Source organism: Geotrypetes seraphini, chromosome 16 (assembly GCF_902459505.1).
Source record: "Geotrypetes seraphini chromosome 16, aGeoSer1.1, whole genome shotgun sequence".
Lineage (NCBI taxonomy): Eukaryota > Metazoa > Chordata > Amphibia > Gymnophiona > Dermophiidae > Geotrypetes > Geotrypetes seraphini.
This window is the reverse complement of record NC_047099.1, coordinates 46,193,415-46,210,512: the sequence shown is the minus strand read 5'-3', so window position 1 is coordinate 46,210,512 and position 17,098 is coordinate 46,193,415. Positions and strand designations below refer to the sequence as shown.

The 17,098-nt window shown below is 49.3% G+C and overlaps 1 protein-coding gene across 10 annotated transcripts in view; it reads left to right on the top strand.

Annotated features, from left to right (window-relative positions):
• RFX1 (regulatory factor X1) overlaps positions 1-17,098 on the top strand; it is a 155,275-nt gene that overhangs the window by 129,892 nt on the left and 8,285 nt on the right. For 9 of the 10 annotated variants that reach the window (XM_033923957.1, XM_033923960.1, XM_033923959.1 and 6 more), the window contains 4 exons: positions 2,941-3,090; positions 3,903-4,111; positions 4,201-4,354; positions 16,849-16,894. In XM_033923957.1, the coding sequence (XP_033779848.1) occupies positions 2,941-3,090; positions 3,903-4,111; positions 4,201-4,354; positions 16,849-16,894 (559 nt within the window). The remainder of the gene's footprint in view (positions 1-2,940; positions 3,091-3,902; positions 4,112-4,200; positions 4,355-16,848; positions 16,895-17,098) is intronic. The other variant, XM_033923958.1, reaches the window with a different exon arrangement.

Genomic DNA, 17,098 nt, shown 5'->3' with positions numbered 1-17,098 from the left:
CCACAGTGGATGGTACTTCTCACGGATGCCAGTCTCGGTTAGGGGGCTGAGTGTCTAGGTCACTCAGCTCAGGGCACTTGGTCCACAGAGGAAGCATCCTGGTCAATCAATGTGTTAGAGACCAGAGCCGTCCGTCTGGCGCTGTTAGCCTTCCGCTCCTTCTTGTCGGGCAAGTTAATCAGAGTTCTGTCGGATAATGCCACGACGGTGGCTTACGTCACTCGTCAGGGAGTCACCAAGAGCACTCAGGTAGCGCAGGAGGCGACTCTGCTCATGGTCTGGGCAGAGTCACACCTTCAGGACATCTCGGTCTCTCACATAGCCTGAAGTGAAGAATGTTCAGGTAGTGTCTAAGCCCGGTGGCCTTTCAGTTGATAGTGCAGTCTTGGGGTCAGCCCCTGATGGATCTGATGGTCCTGAGTGTCAATGCCAAACTGCCCCGTTTCTTCAGTCGTCGCAGGGACTGGCTAGCTGAGGGCCTGGATGCTCTGGTTCAACCATGGCCAACGGAGGGGCTGTTGTATGTGTTCCCTCCGTGGCCATTAATGGGCAGAGTTCTTCACATCATTCGCCATCCGGGTCTCGTGGATCTAGTGGCTCCGGATTGGCATTGGCGTCCGTGGTACATGGATCTGGTGAGGCATCTGGTGGCGGATCCTCTTCCTCTGCCTCTGTTGGATGACCTTCTGACGCAGGTTCCCATTCCCATGTTCTATCTTGGTCCCTTCTATCTTATGGCTTGGCTCTTGAAAGGTGTCGCCTAGGTAAGAAGGGGTATTCAGATAAAGTGATCTCTTGGGGTCGCAGAGGCTTTCTACCTCTCAGGCTTGTATAGTTGAGGAGTGGTGTGCTGTGCGTGGAGTGGTCTCTTTTTGCGCTTCCCTGCCTAACAGAGTTCTTGCAGGATGGCCTGGATAGGGGACTGGCTTGGTCTTCTCTCCGACTTCAGCTTGCGGCCGTCAGCCTTTCGTGGGTTGTTGAAAGGTCAGCGTTTGACTGCCATTCCTGATGTGATTCGCTTCTTGTGGGCGGCCAAATTGCTCAAGCCTCCCATATGACCCTCTGTTCCATCTTGGGATCTGAATCTGGTTCTTTCAGTGCTAGTGTGCCCTCTCTTTGAACCGTTGAGCGCCTGCTCTTTTAAGGATCTAACTCTTGAAGCGGTCTTCTTGGTGGCCTTTACTTCTGCTAGACGTGTTTCAGAGCTGCAGGCTTTCTCTTGTAGGGCTCCTTTCTTGGAGTTTTCTAGGGAGCGGGTTGTCTTGAGGCCTTTCTGCCAAAGGTAGTTTATCCTTTTCATGTCAAACAGTCAGTGGTCCTCCCGGTGTTGGGTAGTTGAGAGGGCTCTTCTGAGCAGAAGCAGTTGCACAAGTTAGATGTCGGTCCGGTTCTTCGCTCTTATATGCAGAGGACCCAGGAGATCAGGAAATCAGATCATCTCTTTGTTCTTCTAGCGAGTCCTCATACGGGAGATGGCGCTCCTAAGGCTACTATTGCTCGCTGGATCAAGGAGACTATTGATTCCGCGTATCTACTTCAGAAAAAGCCTGTTCCAGAATTTCTCAAGGCTCATTCTACTCGGGGTCAGACAGCTTCTTGGGCTGAGTCTTCACTCGTGCCTCCAGTGGACATTTATAAGACTGCGGTTTGGTCTTCCTTGCATTCATTTGTCAGACACTACCAGGTAGATGTTCAGGCACGTCGGGACGCGGTATTCGGTGAGCGTATTCTGGTGTCAGCCCTTCGGGGTCCCACCCATGATGGGGACTGCTTTGGTACATCCCACTTGTAAGATTAACCTCTACCGGTCTGGAGAGTGCTAAAGAGGGAGAAACTAGGTTCTTACCTGCTAATTTACTTTCTTTTAGCTTCTCCAGACTGGTAGAGGTCCTCACCCTGTCTGTTGTCGTGTTCTTGTAGCTGTTGCGCGGGCAGAGTTTGGTTTTTCTGCGAGTTCTAGTATTTTTCTAGGGCCGGGGAGAATTAAAGAACAGCGGCTGTGGCTCGGCTGGCGAGCTGTGGGGACATTTTCTTTCTGGGATCTCTCCACTGAATTTCCCAACAGCATTTGGGTATGTTAATTATTACTCCTGTTCAGAGTATTGTTTATTTCAGTTTCCCGTTCTTAGTTCTGCTTGGTTATTTGGCAAACTGATAGGAATAGGGGAAGGTATCTCTTATGTACTATTCCACAGTTTTGTTTCAGTCTCCACCTGCTGGTCATGATTTGGATATATACCCACTTGTAAGATTTAACTTCTACCGGTCTGTAGAAGCTAAAAGAAAGTAAATTAGCAGGTAAGAACCTAATTTCTCCTTACCTCATTTATTTCTTTCAAAAATTGAACTGAACTGGGCCGACATACTATTTATTTCAACTATCATTTCTGGATCCACAAGCCATAGTTGTAGCTATAGGGGCTTGGGACCAGCCCATGTTTTGTGTGGTGCCTGTTGGTCTAAGCTGTCTCCTGGAACACACTGCTGCAGGTCCTACAGGATGGAAGCCTTGCATTTTGGACAGATATTCCTCCAGTCACAGATGAATGTAATGGCTGCAGTGGGTCTACGGCCTAGTAAGGAGAGTGGAGTGACTCTTCAAAGGAAGAAAAGGATGCAAGATCCCACAGCACTGAAAGCAGTTCTCGCCTATGGAAGACTGGAATCTTGGAATTCTGGGAATAGGAATGACCTCGTGGTAGAGCTGAGCGCTACTGAGCAAGTCACTTAATCCTCCATTGCCCCGGGTATGAAATAAATACCATTCCCTTTATTACCATAGCCAGAGAAAAGGTCTCTCCAAAGCAGCTCAAGACAACTCTGACTCAGACTTACACAGATAACAGCTGGCCATTCCTCCCTGCTGTTTGCTGCCTAGATGTGTCGTGTCTCTTTGTCTGTCTGAAGTCACCAGCCTTGTGCATGGTGTGTGTCTTGCAGGTTGCAGCAGCAAGTGCATTTGCTCAGACCCTGCGACGGTATACCTCCCTGAACCACCTAGCACAAGCAGCCCGTGCTGTCCTCCAGAATACGGCACAGATCAGCCAGATGCTGAGTGACCTGAACCGTGTGGACTTTGCCAATGTACAGGTACAGGGAACATCTCTTGCTTCCTACTTATGTCTAATGGAGCAGTCAAGAGATGAGTGCTGCTTTTCTGGAATTGTTTAGTAACAACCTCAGCTGAGATTCCCTAAAACCACTCTCAAGGGTGATAGAGCATAGCTATAAATCCGAAACATGTGGAACCCTAGATAATGTAATGTTCTCAGTCTACTATCAATGTAAATATATTAATTATCATGTTATAATGTGAATAATCTTCCTCTATTTATGATATGTAGATGATCTATTTATTTTCAAGCTTCTTGAATTGGAGGAAAAGCCTTCAGTGACTATTAGGCTGTTCTTTTGGGGGGATTTTATGTCTATGAAGAGGCACAGAAAGGTTTGCAAGGACTGGAGTAGTCCTGAGCCGTGCCCTGAGGCTTTTTCTCCAATTCAAGAAGCTTGAAAATAAATGGTAAATCTTTTAAATATCATAAATATATGAAGACTATTCACATTATAACATGATAATTACTACTACTACTATTTATCACTTACATAGCGCTGAAAGGCATACATAGGGCTGTACATTTTGACATTTAATAGACTGTCCCTGCTCGGAAGAGCGCTAACTTGGATAGACAGACATGACATAGGGTTGAAGATGGTGAGGTGAGAGTAGTTGAAAGCACTCTCGAAAAGATGGGCTTTGAACTGGGCCTTGAACATCAGACAGATGGTTTAGAACATTATTGTGGAAATTATTTAATTGAGTGTTAGAGCATAGCCCCAGCTGTAGTGCTAAGTGTGTGGTAAAGGTAATCGTTCTTAGCTGTGCTGCTTTCTTCTCTCAGGAACAGGCCTCCTGGGTGTGCCGCTGTGAGGACAGGGTAGTCCAGCGCCTGGAGCAGGATTTTAAGATGACACTACAGCAGCAGAACTCTCTGGAACAGTGGGCAGCTTGGCTGGATGGAGTAGTGAACCAGATTCTGAAGCCCTACCAGGGAAATCCCAGCTTTCCCAAAGCAGCCAAACTTTTTCTGCTGAAATGGTCTTTTTACAGGTATTTCACTTCACATCCCTGTTCTTTTGCTTTGTTCAACATGTCTTTGATTTTCTAAGCAATGTAGACTCCTTGGGTTTCTCTGTTAGCTCCATGGTGATTCGAGATCTGACTCTGCGCAGCGCTGCAAGCTTTGGATCCTTCCATCTCATCCGTCTTCTCTACGATGAATACATGTACTATCTGATAGAGCACCGTGTGGCTCAGGCTAAAGGGGAGACACCTATTGCAGTCATGGGAGAGGTAGGTATAGCTGAACATGCCTGTACAAGGGTTAGTAGCCAGAATAATACAGCCAGTTCCAGGGACAGAGATTCATTCTTCTAAAGCCCAGACACCACTGGAAGTTCCTTTCTGTGCACTCTACACGCTTCCCCAGTCTGTCTTATCTGCTTGGCTAGATTGGACATGTCACAAGTAAAAGATTCAAAATAGAATAACTCAGTGAAACATTAAAATAACTCTCATGGGTTCTGGCAGCATGCTGTCCACATGGAGCACATGAGCAGGAAATCCCTACTGCAGTCAGAGGTAAAGGGACCAAATAGCTTGTTTGCAGCTTCTCCATGTCCACTTGTTGATACATTCACCAAGTTTTACAGGATAGATGTGGCAGTCAAGCAGGATTCTTTTAATGATTCTGTTACATATCACTGTCCCAGAATAATTGTACAAGAACGAAAGATTAGGCTCTTATCTTTGCTAATCTTCTTTCTTGTAAATCCACTTTCTTTAGCACTCTCCAGACCAGTAGAGGTTAACTTTACGAATGGGTATATATCTAATCATGACCAGCAGGTGGAGACTGAAAACAAAACTTTGGGACAGTATATCCTAGCCCCTCCTCTCTATTTCCCTCAGTCTTCTTTCAGTCTCCAGCAGGTGTTGAGTGATCTGTACCCATCTCCCTTGGTAGGGCTGTTGGAATTTGTTTAGGGGGTTTATTGTCCCTGTTTTTAGCCGGACGGAGCTTGGGCGGACTCTGTTTGGGGGTTCGTCCGACCTCGGGGGTGTCAAACCCGGCGGGTCACGAGCGGGGTCCCTCCCCCCACTTCCTCCACCTCCCCACATTTTTTTAGAGGAGCCTCAGCAGTAAGCCTTGCCCCCTAAATCAAGCAAGGCTATTGGGGAAGGTCTTCCTTCTAGAGGCCCGGGTAAGCAAATTGCAATCTCAGATTTGCCTTCTTTTGGTGTCCTCGGGCACAGGATTTCCTCCAAGTCTTGGGGTCGATGGCAGCGTTCCTGGATGTGGTGAGGTGGGCGCGGGCCCACATGTGATCTCTTCAGTATGCTCTGCTCCGGGGGTGGTCACCCCAGAGGCACAGTTTGGATGTCCCTGTCCCTCTGCGAGGCTTGGCGCGCTGCAGTCTTCATTGGTGGCTCCAGACCTCTCATCTATTCCAGAGGGTGAGTCTGGATCTATCGCAGTGGACGGTGCTTCTCACAGATGCCAGTCTCCTCGGTTGGGTGGGGGCTCAGTGTCTCTGTCCATGGAGGAGGCGTCCTGGTCGATCAACGAGTTGGAGACCAGAGCCGTCCGTCTGGCTCTGTTAGCCTTCCGCTTGATGGGCAAGTCGGTCAAAGTCCGTCTGACAATGCCACGGTGGTGGCTTATGTCAATTGTTGGGGCACCAAGAGCGCTCGGGTGGCGCAGAAGGCGGCTCGGCTCATGCTTTGGGTGGAGTTGCACCTTCTGGACCTCTTGCGGCCTCTCACATATCCGGGGTGGAGAATGTTCAGGCGGACTTCCTCAGTCGTCACATCTTAGATCCCAGAGAGTTGTGTCTCAGCTCCGTGGCTTTTCAGTTGATAGTGCAGGCTTGGGGTCAGCCCCTGATGGACCTGATGGCCACGAGTGGCAATGCTGAGGTGTTCCGCTTCTTCAGTCGTCACAGGGATGGACCGGCCGAGGGACTGGATGCTCTGGTTCAACCATGGCCAACAGAGGGGCTGTGTGCATTTCCCTCCATGGCCATTAGTGGGCACAGTTCTTCTCCGCTTTGTTCGCCATCTGGGTCTGGTGGTTCTGGTGGCTCCGGATTGGCCTTGACATCCGTGGTACGCGGATCTGGTGACACTCTACCTCTCTTGGACGACCTTCTGATGCAGGGTCCCATTCCCATGTTCAACCCGTCTCCCTTCTGTCTTATGGCTTGGCTTTTGAAAGGAGTCGCCTTGGTAAGAAGGGGTATTCAGATAAGGTGATCTCTACACTCTTGGGGTCCTTGAGACTTTCTACCTCTCAGGCTTCTGTGTGGGTTTGGCGCCTCTTTGAGAGGTGGTGCGGGGAGTGGTCTCTTTTTGCGTTTCTTTGCCTAACATCCTAGAGTTCTTGCAAGATGGCCTGGCTAGAGGTCTGGCTTGATCCTCTCTCCGGGTTCAGTTTGTGGCCTTGTCAGCCTTTCGGGGGTTTGTGACAGGTCAGCGTTTGACAGCCATTCCTGATGTGATTCGCTTTTTGCGGGTGGCCAAGTTGCTCAGGCCTCCCGTGTGGCCCTCTGTTCCCTCTTGGAATCTCAGTCTGGTTCTCTCTATTCTGGTGCACCCACCCTTCGAACTGTTGGGCGGCTGCTCTTTGAAGGACCTTACTCTGACTTTTTGGTGGACATTTCTTCCGCTAGGCGTGTTTCTGAGCTACAGGTTTTCTCTTGTAGGGCTCCCTTCTTGGAGTTTTCTAGGGAGCAGGTTGTCTTGAAGCCTGTTCCTTCTTTTTCTGCCGAAAGTAGTTTCTCCTTTTCATGTCAATCAATCTGTGGTCCTCCCGGTGTTGGGTAGTCGGGAGGGCTCTTCTGAGCAAAGACAGCTGCGCAAGTTAGATGTTGGTCGGGTCCTTCGCTCTTATGTGCAGCAGACCCAGGAGATCAGGAAATAAGATCATCTCTTTGTCCTTCTGACTGGTCCTCGTAGGGGGGCTGGCGCTTCTAAGGCTACTATTGCACGCTTCTCTTCTGAGGCAGAAGCCCGTTCCAGAGTTTCTCAAAGCTCATTTCACTCGGGGTCAGGCGGCTTCTTGGGCTAAGTCATCGCTCGTGCCTCCCGTGGACATTTGTAAGGCTGCGGTTTGGTCTTCCTTGTCCTTGTATTCCTTTGTCAGACACTTTCGGGTAGATGTTTTGGCGCGTCGGGACACGGTGTTCGGTGTGTGTGTTTTGTTGCCAGCCCTTCGGGGGTCCCGCCTGTGTGAGGGACTGCTTTGGTACGTCCCATTCGTAAAGATTAACCTCTACTGGTCTGGAGAGTGCTAAAGAAGGAGAAATTAGGTTCTTACCTGCTAATTTACTGTCTTTTAGCTTCTCTAGACCAGTAGAGGCACCCACCCTGTCTGTTTTTGGTGTGTTGGTGCTGTTGCACGGGCAGTTTTGTTTTTTGCTGCGGGTTCTAGTATTTTTTTTTTTTTAATTCTTTATTCATTTTTAAACTTTCATCAAGTGTACAGAATTCATAATAAAACTATTAATTAGAGCACTTGAACATCTTAGAAACATAGAAGATGACGGCAGAAAAGGGCCATAGCCCATCAAGTCTGCCCACTCCAACAACCCTACCCCCTTGAATTTACCCCCCTAGAGATCCCACATGTGTATCCCATTTCCTTTTAAAATCCTTCACGCTGCTGGCCTGAATCACCTGAGGTGGAAGTTCATTCCAACGATCGACCACCCTTTCGGTGAAGAAGAACTTCCTGGTGTCGCCATGAAATTTCCCACCCCTGATTTTCAGCGGATGGCCTCTTGTGGCAGAGGGGCCTTTAAAAAAGAAGATATCATCTTCCACCTCAATACGGCCGGTGATATATTTAAACGTCTCTATCATGTCTCCTCTCTCTCTACGTTCTTCAAGTGAATATAGCTGCAATTTATTCAGCCTTTCTTCATACGGGAGGTCTTTGAGTCCCGAGACCATTTTGGTGGCCATTCTTTGAACTGACTCTTATCATTGTATCTTATAAATATAAATGCAACCCTCCCCCCACCCTCCCTCTAAGCCCTTTATTCATTACTAGTCTTATAGCCCGTTACATTAATGGGTGCTAGAATATATGTGTGTGAGTGTGTGGTTTTATTTCTTTTTCTCTCTCCTTAGCCGCTTTCTATATTTCTCTCTTTCTTTTTTTTTCCTTGGCTGTCCACCATCACCCTTTCTCTCTTCCTTTTTCCTCCCGTGTCCTCCACCACCCCATCACTGCTCATTTTATCCAGAAGCAGCCCTTTAATTGATCTTTTTATTTTTTATTTCATTCTTGTCTCTGTTTCCGGGTTCAACTCTTAGTTTCCATTCTTTCTTCTCCTCCCACGCTTTCTGCGATTACATTCTTTTCTCCTTCTAAAAATGCATTTCCTGTTGCCTGTCTCCATTCTTTTAATATTCATACCAGACCATCTTCCTTCCACTATCCTATTCAATTTTTCCCCCTCCTTCTAGTTTTTCCATTGCTGTCTCCTAGTTCCATTTCTGCCTTTTCCTTCAGCCTCACCATCTAATTTCTCATCCCTTCCTCATTTCTCCTTATCTGACCCTTTATCCTGGTCTTTCCTTTCCCCTACTTCATTGCTTTTTCCTTTTTCTCCATCTTATTCCTCTCCCCCTTTCCTTACCTCATCATCATTATTACCCCCAAGCCAATTCTCTTCCTCCCTTCCCAGATCGGATCCCCCATGAAGCGTAAGAGTGCTTCATTACATGTCTGCCTTTTACAGCTGCCCAGGCCAGAATTTCACTTTAACCCTAACTCTAACCCTTTTCGAGGGGGCGGGACAGGCTGGTGAGGAGCTTAGGGGGCTGCTACTGTTAGCCCCGGCAGAGACGGAGCGGCCGAGCTGAGCTGGTGGCAGAGCCCTCGTGTGTGTGTCCCCCCCCCTCCCCAGTGCCAGCGCCGCTCTCCCTCTCAGCGGGTGGGGCGAAGAGTGGGCGCAAGGGGATCAGGACCATGCTGCCAGCGGGACAACCCCAGCCCTCTCCCTCCTCCCCTCGCGGGCTTGTGGAGGCAATCGGCGGCTGTGGACTGCTGCAAGCCGGAGGTTTGTGTTGCGGTGGGAGGGTGTGCAGCAAGGATCGGACGCGAACTGCCATGCGCACGGGGCTCTCCTCGACCCGGGGCTTCGGCGCCATCGACGGAGGGAAAGAGGTGTTGTGGAGGCGATCGGCGGCTGGCTGCGGTCCCGGCTTGTGGAGTCGGGCCCTTTGAAAGCAGCGCTAGGTGGAGAGCAGGGAGGCTGTTCTGAGGTAATAAGCGCGCATGCGCACTCAGCATTTTATTATTTAAGATAAGATCATAAACCCTCCCATTAAACCCTTCCCCTCTTTCAACACTAAGTGGTGTATAATTAATTGAAAAATGGCATTTAATCATGACAAAAAGTTGTTAATGGCTCCCATACTTTTATAAAACTTTTATACTTTATACTCTAGCACCAGTAATCTTTCCATTCTATATAAGTGACACAACGAATTCCACCAGAAATTAAAATTAAGTCTACTGTGATCTTTCCAGTTATTAGTAATATGTTGGATGGCAACTCCTGTCATGATCAATAAAAGTTTATTGTTACTCGTTGATATCTGACTCTTTTTTTCATGGACATTCCAAATATCACAGTATCATAAGATAACGCTACATGATTGGAATGGAAAGCTCTTAATACTCAGTACAGTATGGAATTTTTATGTTTTCAGGCGGACTTTCTGGGTCACCAGGCCGCACAATGGTATAAAACTATTAGTGATTTGGTTAAAAAAAAAACTAAAAATGGTCTTAGGGATATTTGGAGCATTGAGATTAAGCATCAGATTTCAGCATCTCAATGGCCACAAATTTGGTCTTGGAGAATAAGATGTACAATGTCAGCGTCTATGAGGCAAACTTGTTTTTTTCTGTTACATAGAGCTTTTTGGACCCCAGTTAGATTACAAAAATTAAATAGTTCCTTGTCTAATAGATGCTGGCATTGTAATCTGGATGTAGGGACTTTGGATCATCTTTTGTATTATTGTCCCCATATCTTAGCCTTTTGGAATTCAATCTAGTATTTTTCTAGGGCAGTGGAGAATTAAAGAACAGCTCGGCTGGCTTAGCTGGCGAGATGTGGGGACATTTTCCTTCTGGTATTTCTCCTCTGCATTTTCCAACAGCATTTGGGTATGTTAGTTGTTACTTCTGTTCGGAGTATTGTTTATTATCCCAGGACAAGCAGGCAGCATATTCTTAACGCATGGGTGACGTCACCGACGGAGCCCCGGTACGGACCTTTTTAACTAGAAAGTTCTAGTTGGCCGCACCGTGCATGCGCGAGTGCTTCCCGCCCGACGGAGGAGAGCGTGGTCCCCAGTTTCTTCGTTTCCGCGGAGCGAAGAAGACGCATGTGTTTTCAACGGCCGTTGAAAAACTAATTTTTGCCTTCCCGCTCGCGTATTTTTTCACTTTTTTTCCTTTTTTCTTATCGGATTCCCTTTATTTTTGTTTAAAAAAAAAACAAAAAAAAAAACTCATCGAATTTTCCTTATTTTTTCAGGCCGGCCCCGGCGGGGCCTGTTGCCACCATACAGGCCTCCGGGTTCGATTTTGCGGAGGCCGTGTTTCCATTCATGCCCCCTCAACCGGGTTTTAAGAAGTGCCAGCGGTGTGCACGCCCGATCTCCCTCACTGACCCACACAATTGGTGCCTCCAGTGCTTGGGTCCAGAGCATCGGGCTGACACCTGCACCCGCTGTGCTACGCTTAAAAAGCATACTTTGAAAAATCGGCAGATCCAGCAAAATATTTTGTTTGGTACCGGATCTGCCATGGAACCGGCTGCGACGTCGACGGCATCACAAAAGTCGGCACCGACGACATCAACATCACCGGACCCTTCCTCGGGGTCGTTGGGCCCAGGTAAGCCGGCTAAGAAGCCTCCCACTTCCCTTGAGCGCCCTCCTGCCACGGTTGCGACACCGGCCCTCACGGCACCGCACCGGCCCCGCAAACGCTCCGCTCCGATCTCGGTGAGTGCCTCATCATCGGCCTCCTCATCGCCGGAGCGTAGAGCGGCACCTATGGTACCGAAGAAGAAAAAAGCGGTACCGGTGCCTCCCCTGGACGACCGCATCGCGGCCATACTCCAAACACAGTTACAGGAGCAGCTGCAACAACAGCTCCAACAACTGTTTCCGGCGTTGCTGGCACCGCACCTTCCGGTACGGGACCGGTCCGAGCCTCACACTGTCCCATCGGTGTCGACCCCCTCGGTACCGATTAATACTTCCATGCCGGTGCTCTTGGCAGAAACACCTAAAGTACATACCCGTGATGCTGCCGACCCTGTCCGGTCCCAGGAACGACATCGGTCTTCCTCACCCGGTACCGCCTCGGTGCGCTAAGGCAAATCTCTTTCAAAGACTCGCCATGCCGAGCCCTCCACACCGATGTCCAAACGTACGCACCCCGACGTTAGGGACCCAGATTTGTGGGAAGACTCCCCTCACGGTACCGAGGAGGACGCTTCGTCAACCGATGAAGAACCCTCCATGACCGACACCGTCTCCAAACCAGAGCAATCCTCTTTCTCCAAATTCCTTAGGGAGATGTCAGCAGCTCTTTCCATTCCCTTAGAGTCCGACTCTAAAAAGTCTCAGGCTTTCCTCGATGCCCTAGACTTTGAGCAACCTCCCAAAGAATTTCTGAAGTTGCCCGTCCACGACATCTTACGGGAAACTTTCTATAAAAACTGGGAAGCTCCCCTCACGGTTCCTGGAGCCCCTCGTAAATTGGATAGCTTGTACCGGGTTATTCCAATCCCAGGGTTTGATAAACCTCAATTGCCCCACGAGTCCCTCCTGGTGGAATCTACTTTGAAAAAATCTCAGGGTTCCAGTGTATATGCCTCCACCCCTCCTGGCAGAGAGGGAAAAACCATGGATAAATTTGGTAAGCGCCTTTTCCAAAATGCCATGTTAGCCAATAGAGCCAACAACTACACCTTCCACTTCTCCTTCTACATGAAGCATCTGGTGCAACAGTTCTCCTCCTTACAGAAATACCTTCTTGAACGTAAGGTCCCTTTTCCAGCAACATATTTCCAGCCTCCTCCAACTCAGGAAATTCATGGTTCGCTCCATCTACGACTCATTTGAGCTGACCTCTCACGCATCTGCCATGGCGGTGGCCATGCGACGTTTAGCATGGCTGAGAGTCTCTGACCTGGACATTAACCACCAGGACCACCTGGCTAACGCACCTTGTCTGGGTGATGAACTCTTCGGAGAGTCCCTGGACTCAACAACCCAGAAACTCTCAGCACATGAGACCAGGTGGGACACTCTGATTAAACCTAAAAAGAAGACTCCACCTGCTCGCACCTACAGACAGCAGTCTTCCTACCAGCGCAGGTTCTCGGCCAGACCTCTCAACCCGCCTCAACAGCAGCCTCGCCGACCTCGTCAACAGCATCAATCTCAGGCTCGCTCACAGTCTCACCAACCTGCCAAGCCTCTCCCTCCGTCAAAACCATCTCAGCCCTTTTGACTTTTTCCTCCAGGGCATAGCCAGTCTCCCATCATCATTGCCTCTTCCTCAGCCTATCGGAGGTCGCCTCCAAATCTTCCTCAGCCGTTGGGAGGTCATCACATCAGACCAATGGGTCCTCAACATCATTCGCCACAGCTACTCTCTCAACTTCCAGACTCTTCCACCAGACAATCCTCCCGTAGAGTCTGCTTCTCACTCCTCCCAAACCCCCCTCCTCCTGAGGGAGGTCCAATCCCTCCTTCTTCTCAATGCCATCGAAGAGGTGCCTCCGGACCAAAGGGGTCAGGGATTCTACTCCCGCTACTTCCTGGTTCCCAAGAAGACAGGAGACCTTCGTCCCATCCTCGATCTCAGGGACCTCAACAAGTGTCTGGTCAAGGAGAAGTTCAGAATGCTCTCCCTTGCCACGCTTTACCCTCTTCTCTCTCAACACGACTGGCTATGTTCCCTGGACTTCAAAGAGGCCTACACCACATCCCAATCAATCCGACTTCACGTCGCTACCTACGGTTTCAGATACAGCACCGTCACTATCAGTACAAAGTGCTACCTTTTGGCCTCGCTTCATCGCCCAGGTGTTCACCAAGTGCCTTATTGTGGTGGCGGCCTTCCTCAGGTCTCACAACCTCCAGGTGTTCCCCTACTTGGACGATTGGTTGGTGAAAGCACCTACGTCTCCACTTGTGCTACAAGCCACTCATCACACCATCTCTTTCCTCCATCTCCTGGGGTTCGAGATCAACTACCCCAAGTCGCATCTGCTTCCCACACAGCGACTTCAGTTCATTGGAGCAGTTCTCGACACCACACTAATGAGGGCGTTTCTCCCCTCCGACCGTCAACGGACACTGCTCCACCTCTGTCGTCAGGTGCTCCTTCATCACTCCATTCCTGCCCGACAGATGATGGTCCTCCTGGGCCACATGGCCTCGACGGTCCATGTGCTTCCTCTGGCGCGACTCCACCTCAGGACACCTCAATGGACTCTTGCCAACCAATGGTCACAGACCACGGATCTTCTTTCTCATCCCATCTCTGTGACATCGTCTCTTCAGCAATCTTTTCAATGGTGGTTGAACTCCTCAAATCTTTCCAGGGGTCTACTCTTTCATCTACCCCCTCACTCCATGATCATAACCACGGATGCCTCCCCCTATGCGTGGGGAGCTCACCTGGGAGATCTACGCACCCAGGGACTCTGGACCCCTCAGGAGCGTCAACATCACATCAATTTCCTGGAACTCAGAGCCATGTTCTATGCTCTCAAGGCCTTCCAGTACCTTCTCTGCCCTCAGGTTCTTCTCCTGTGCACAGACAATCAAGTCGCCATGTACTACATAAACAAGCAAGGCGGCACCGGATCTCGCCTCCTTTGTCAGGAGGCTCTCAGCATCTGGACCTGGGCCACGGCCCGCAATCTCTTCCTCAAGGCTGTCTATATCCAGGGCGAACAGAACTCCCTGGCCGACATTCTCAGCCGCATCCTTCAACCTCACGAGTGGACTCTGGATCCTTCAACACTCCACTCCATCTTTGCTCGCTGGGGCACTCCGCAGGTGGACCTCTTTGCAGCGCCTCACAACCATCAGCTGCCCCAGTTCTGTTCCAGACTCTTCTCGCCTCATCGTCTGACCCCAGATGCATTCCTGCTCGACTGGACGGATCGGTTCCTCTATGCCTTTCCTCCACTACCTCTGATGTTGCGGACGTTATCCAAACTCTGCAGGGACAGGGCCACCATGATTTTAGTGGCCTCGCCAACACTGGTTCTCCCTCCTGCTTCAGCTCAGCTCCAGGGAGCCCATTCCTCTTCCTGTGTTTCCTACTCTACTTACGCAGCAACGTCAGTCTCTACTGCATCCCAATCTGTCTTCGCTCCACCTGACAGCTTGGTTTCTCTCGGGCTGACCTCTCCAGAGAATCTGTCTCAGCCTGTCTGTCGCATTTTGGATGCCTCCAGGAAACCGGCCACCCTCCAATGTTACTATCAGAAGTGGACCAGGTTCTCCTCTTGGTGCCTCCGTCATCATCACGATCCCACCTCTTTAGCGGTGGAAACTGTACTGGACTATTTGCTCTCTCTGTCCAATGCGGGCCTCAAGTCTACCTCAATCAGAGTCCATCTCAGTGCCATCTCTGCGTTTCATGAGCCTATCCTCGGAAAACCTCTCACGGCTCATCCACTGGTTTCTCGGTTCATGAGAGGCCTCTTCAATGTCAAACCACCTCTGAAGCCTCCTCCTGCCGTCTGGGACCTGAATGTGGTTTTATCAGCCTTCATGAAACCCCCTTTTGAGCCTCTTGCCACAACTTCGCTCAAACTTCTAACATGGAAGGTGCTTTTCCTCATTGCCATCACCTCTGCCAGGAGGGTTAGTGAGATGCATGCACTGGTCGCCGATCCACCGTTCACTGTTTTTCACCATGACAAGGTGGTTCTGCGTACCCATTCTAAATTCCTTCCCAAGGTGGTCTCGGCTTTTCACCTCAACCAGTCCATTGTGTTGCCTGTCTTTTCCCCTAAACCCCATTCTCATCCTGGGGAACAGGCGTTGCACACGCTGGATTGTAAGCGTGCCCTTGCATACTACCTTGACCGTACCAGGGCTCACCGCTCATCCCCTCAGCTTTTCCTGACCTTCGATCCTAACCGTCTAGGTCGTCCTGTCTCTAAACGGACGCTTTCCAACTGGCTTGCTGCCTGTATTGCGTTCTGTTATGCTCGGGCCGGTCTCTCACTGGAAGGTGCTGTCACGGCCCACAGGGTCAGAACTATGGCTGCTTCTGTGGCTTTCCTCCGTTCCACACCCATCGAGGAAATCTGCAAGGCTGCCACTTGGTCCTCAGTTCACACGTTCACTACTCACTACTGTCTGGATGCCTTCTCCAGACGGGATGGACACTTCGGCCAATCTGTGTTACAAAATTTATTTTCCTAATGGCCAACCATCCCTCCTCCCTCTCTTTTAGCTTGGAGGTCACCCATGCGTTAAGAATATGCTGCCTGCTTGTCCTGGGATAAAGCACAGTTACTTACCGTAACAGGTGTTATCCAGGGACAGCAGGCAGATATTCTTACGTCCCACCCTCCTCCCCGGGTTGGCTTCTTAGCTGGCTTATCTTAACTGGGGACCACGCTCTCCTCCGTCGGGTGGGAAGGCACTCGCGCATGTGCGGTGCGGCCAACTAGAACTTTCTAGTTAAAAAGGTCCGTACTGGGGCTCCGTCGGTGACGTCACCCATGCGTTAAGAATATCTGCCTGCTGTCCCTGGATAACACCTGTTACGGTAAGTAACTGTGCTTTTCTGTTTCCAGTTCTTAGTTCTGCTTGGCTATTCGGCAGACTGATGTAAATAGAGATGGGAGTATATTGTATATGGTCCCATAGTTTTGTTTTCAGTCTCCACCTGCTGGTCATGATTGGATATATACCCATTCGTAAAGATTAACCTCTACTGGTCTGGAGAAGCTAAAAAAAAGTAAATTAGCAGGTAAGAACCTAATTTCTCCATCCTAAATTGTGGGAGTGTCCTATTGTATTGTTCATCAAGGAGCACAGAGGTGTTGGTAGGTCTTAAGTCTGTTTTTTCATTAACTGAGAATCTGTGTCCTCAAGCCAACACTTATGTAACTGCTTAATGGACTATATCACATTTTGTCACTATCAACTAAGGGCAAAGGCAGTATCTGTTGGCAACTCACATGTGTCGCTTCTACTGGAGACTTGCAAGTGTGCATCCTGGTCATCTATCTGTACCCTGCAAATATTACGGTCTCAGCACCTGAAGAAGAGTACTATATAGGACCTTTTTGCATAATGATATTCACCCTCAACCACCCAGAATCCTTCTTACCCAGCTTGTTCCCCCTCAGTTTTAAAGGTACCACGGTGTGGCTGTATTACCCTGTTTTTGTCCAGAAAGCAAAGTTGCTTATATGTGTAGCAGACGTTCTGGATAAATGCTTCCCTTTGTCTGTTGAAGAAAATGCAGCTTTGTTATCAACTGGAAAAAAAGTGTATGAAGAATGCTGGTACGGGAATTCTCTTTGTAGGCCCAGGAAAGCTTTCCAGAGGTTCCTGGGCTTTGGAACCGTAAATCATCATCCCTGGAATCATTGGTTGATGTTAGGAACAGTGTGGCTGCATTTTTCTGCTAACGTTACAAATGTCATTTATGAATTACATGCAGGCTGTTCACATAAGATTAGATTAATCTCCCTTTTGTCTTCCAGTTTGCTAACCTGGCGAGTTCCTTGAATCCTCTAGACCCAGACAAAGGTAAGAATGTTATTCCCATTTGGTGATTAGATTTTAGTTTTACAGGACTATTAAATATATAAGTACTGAGGTGAAAAATGCCAGCCAGTAGTTCCAAGATGTGCACTCCAAGCCAAATCATGCTCTACGCTATAAAGACTGTACCCACCACCAGAAGTAAGTCATCTCACTAAAGACTGGCAGACACCAATGTTCCCTCTAAGC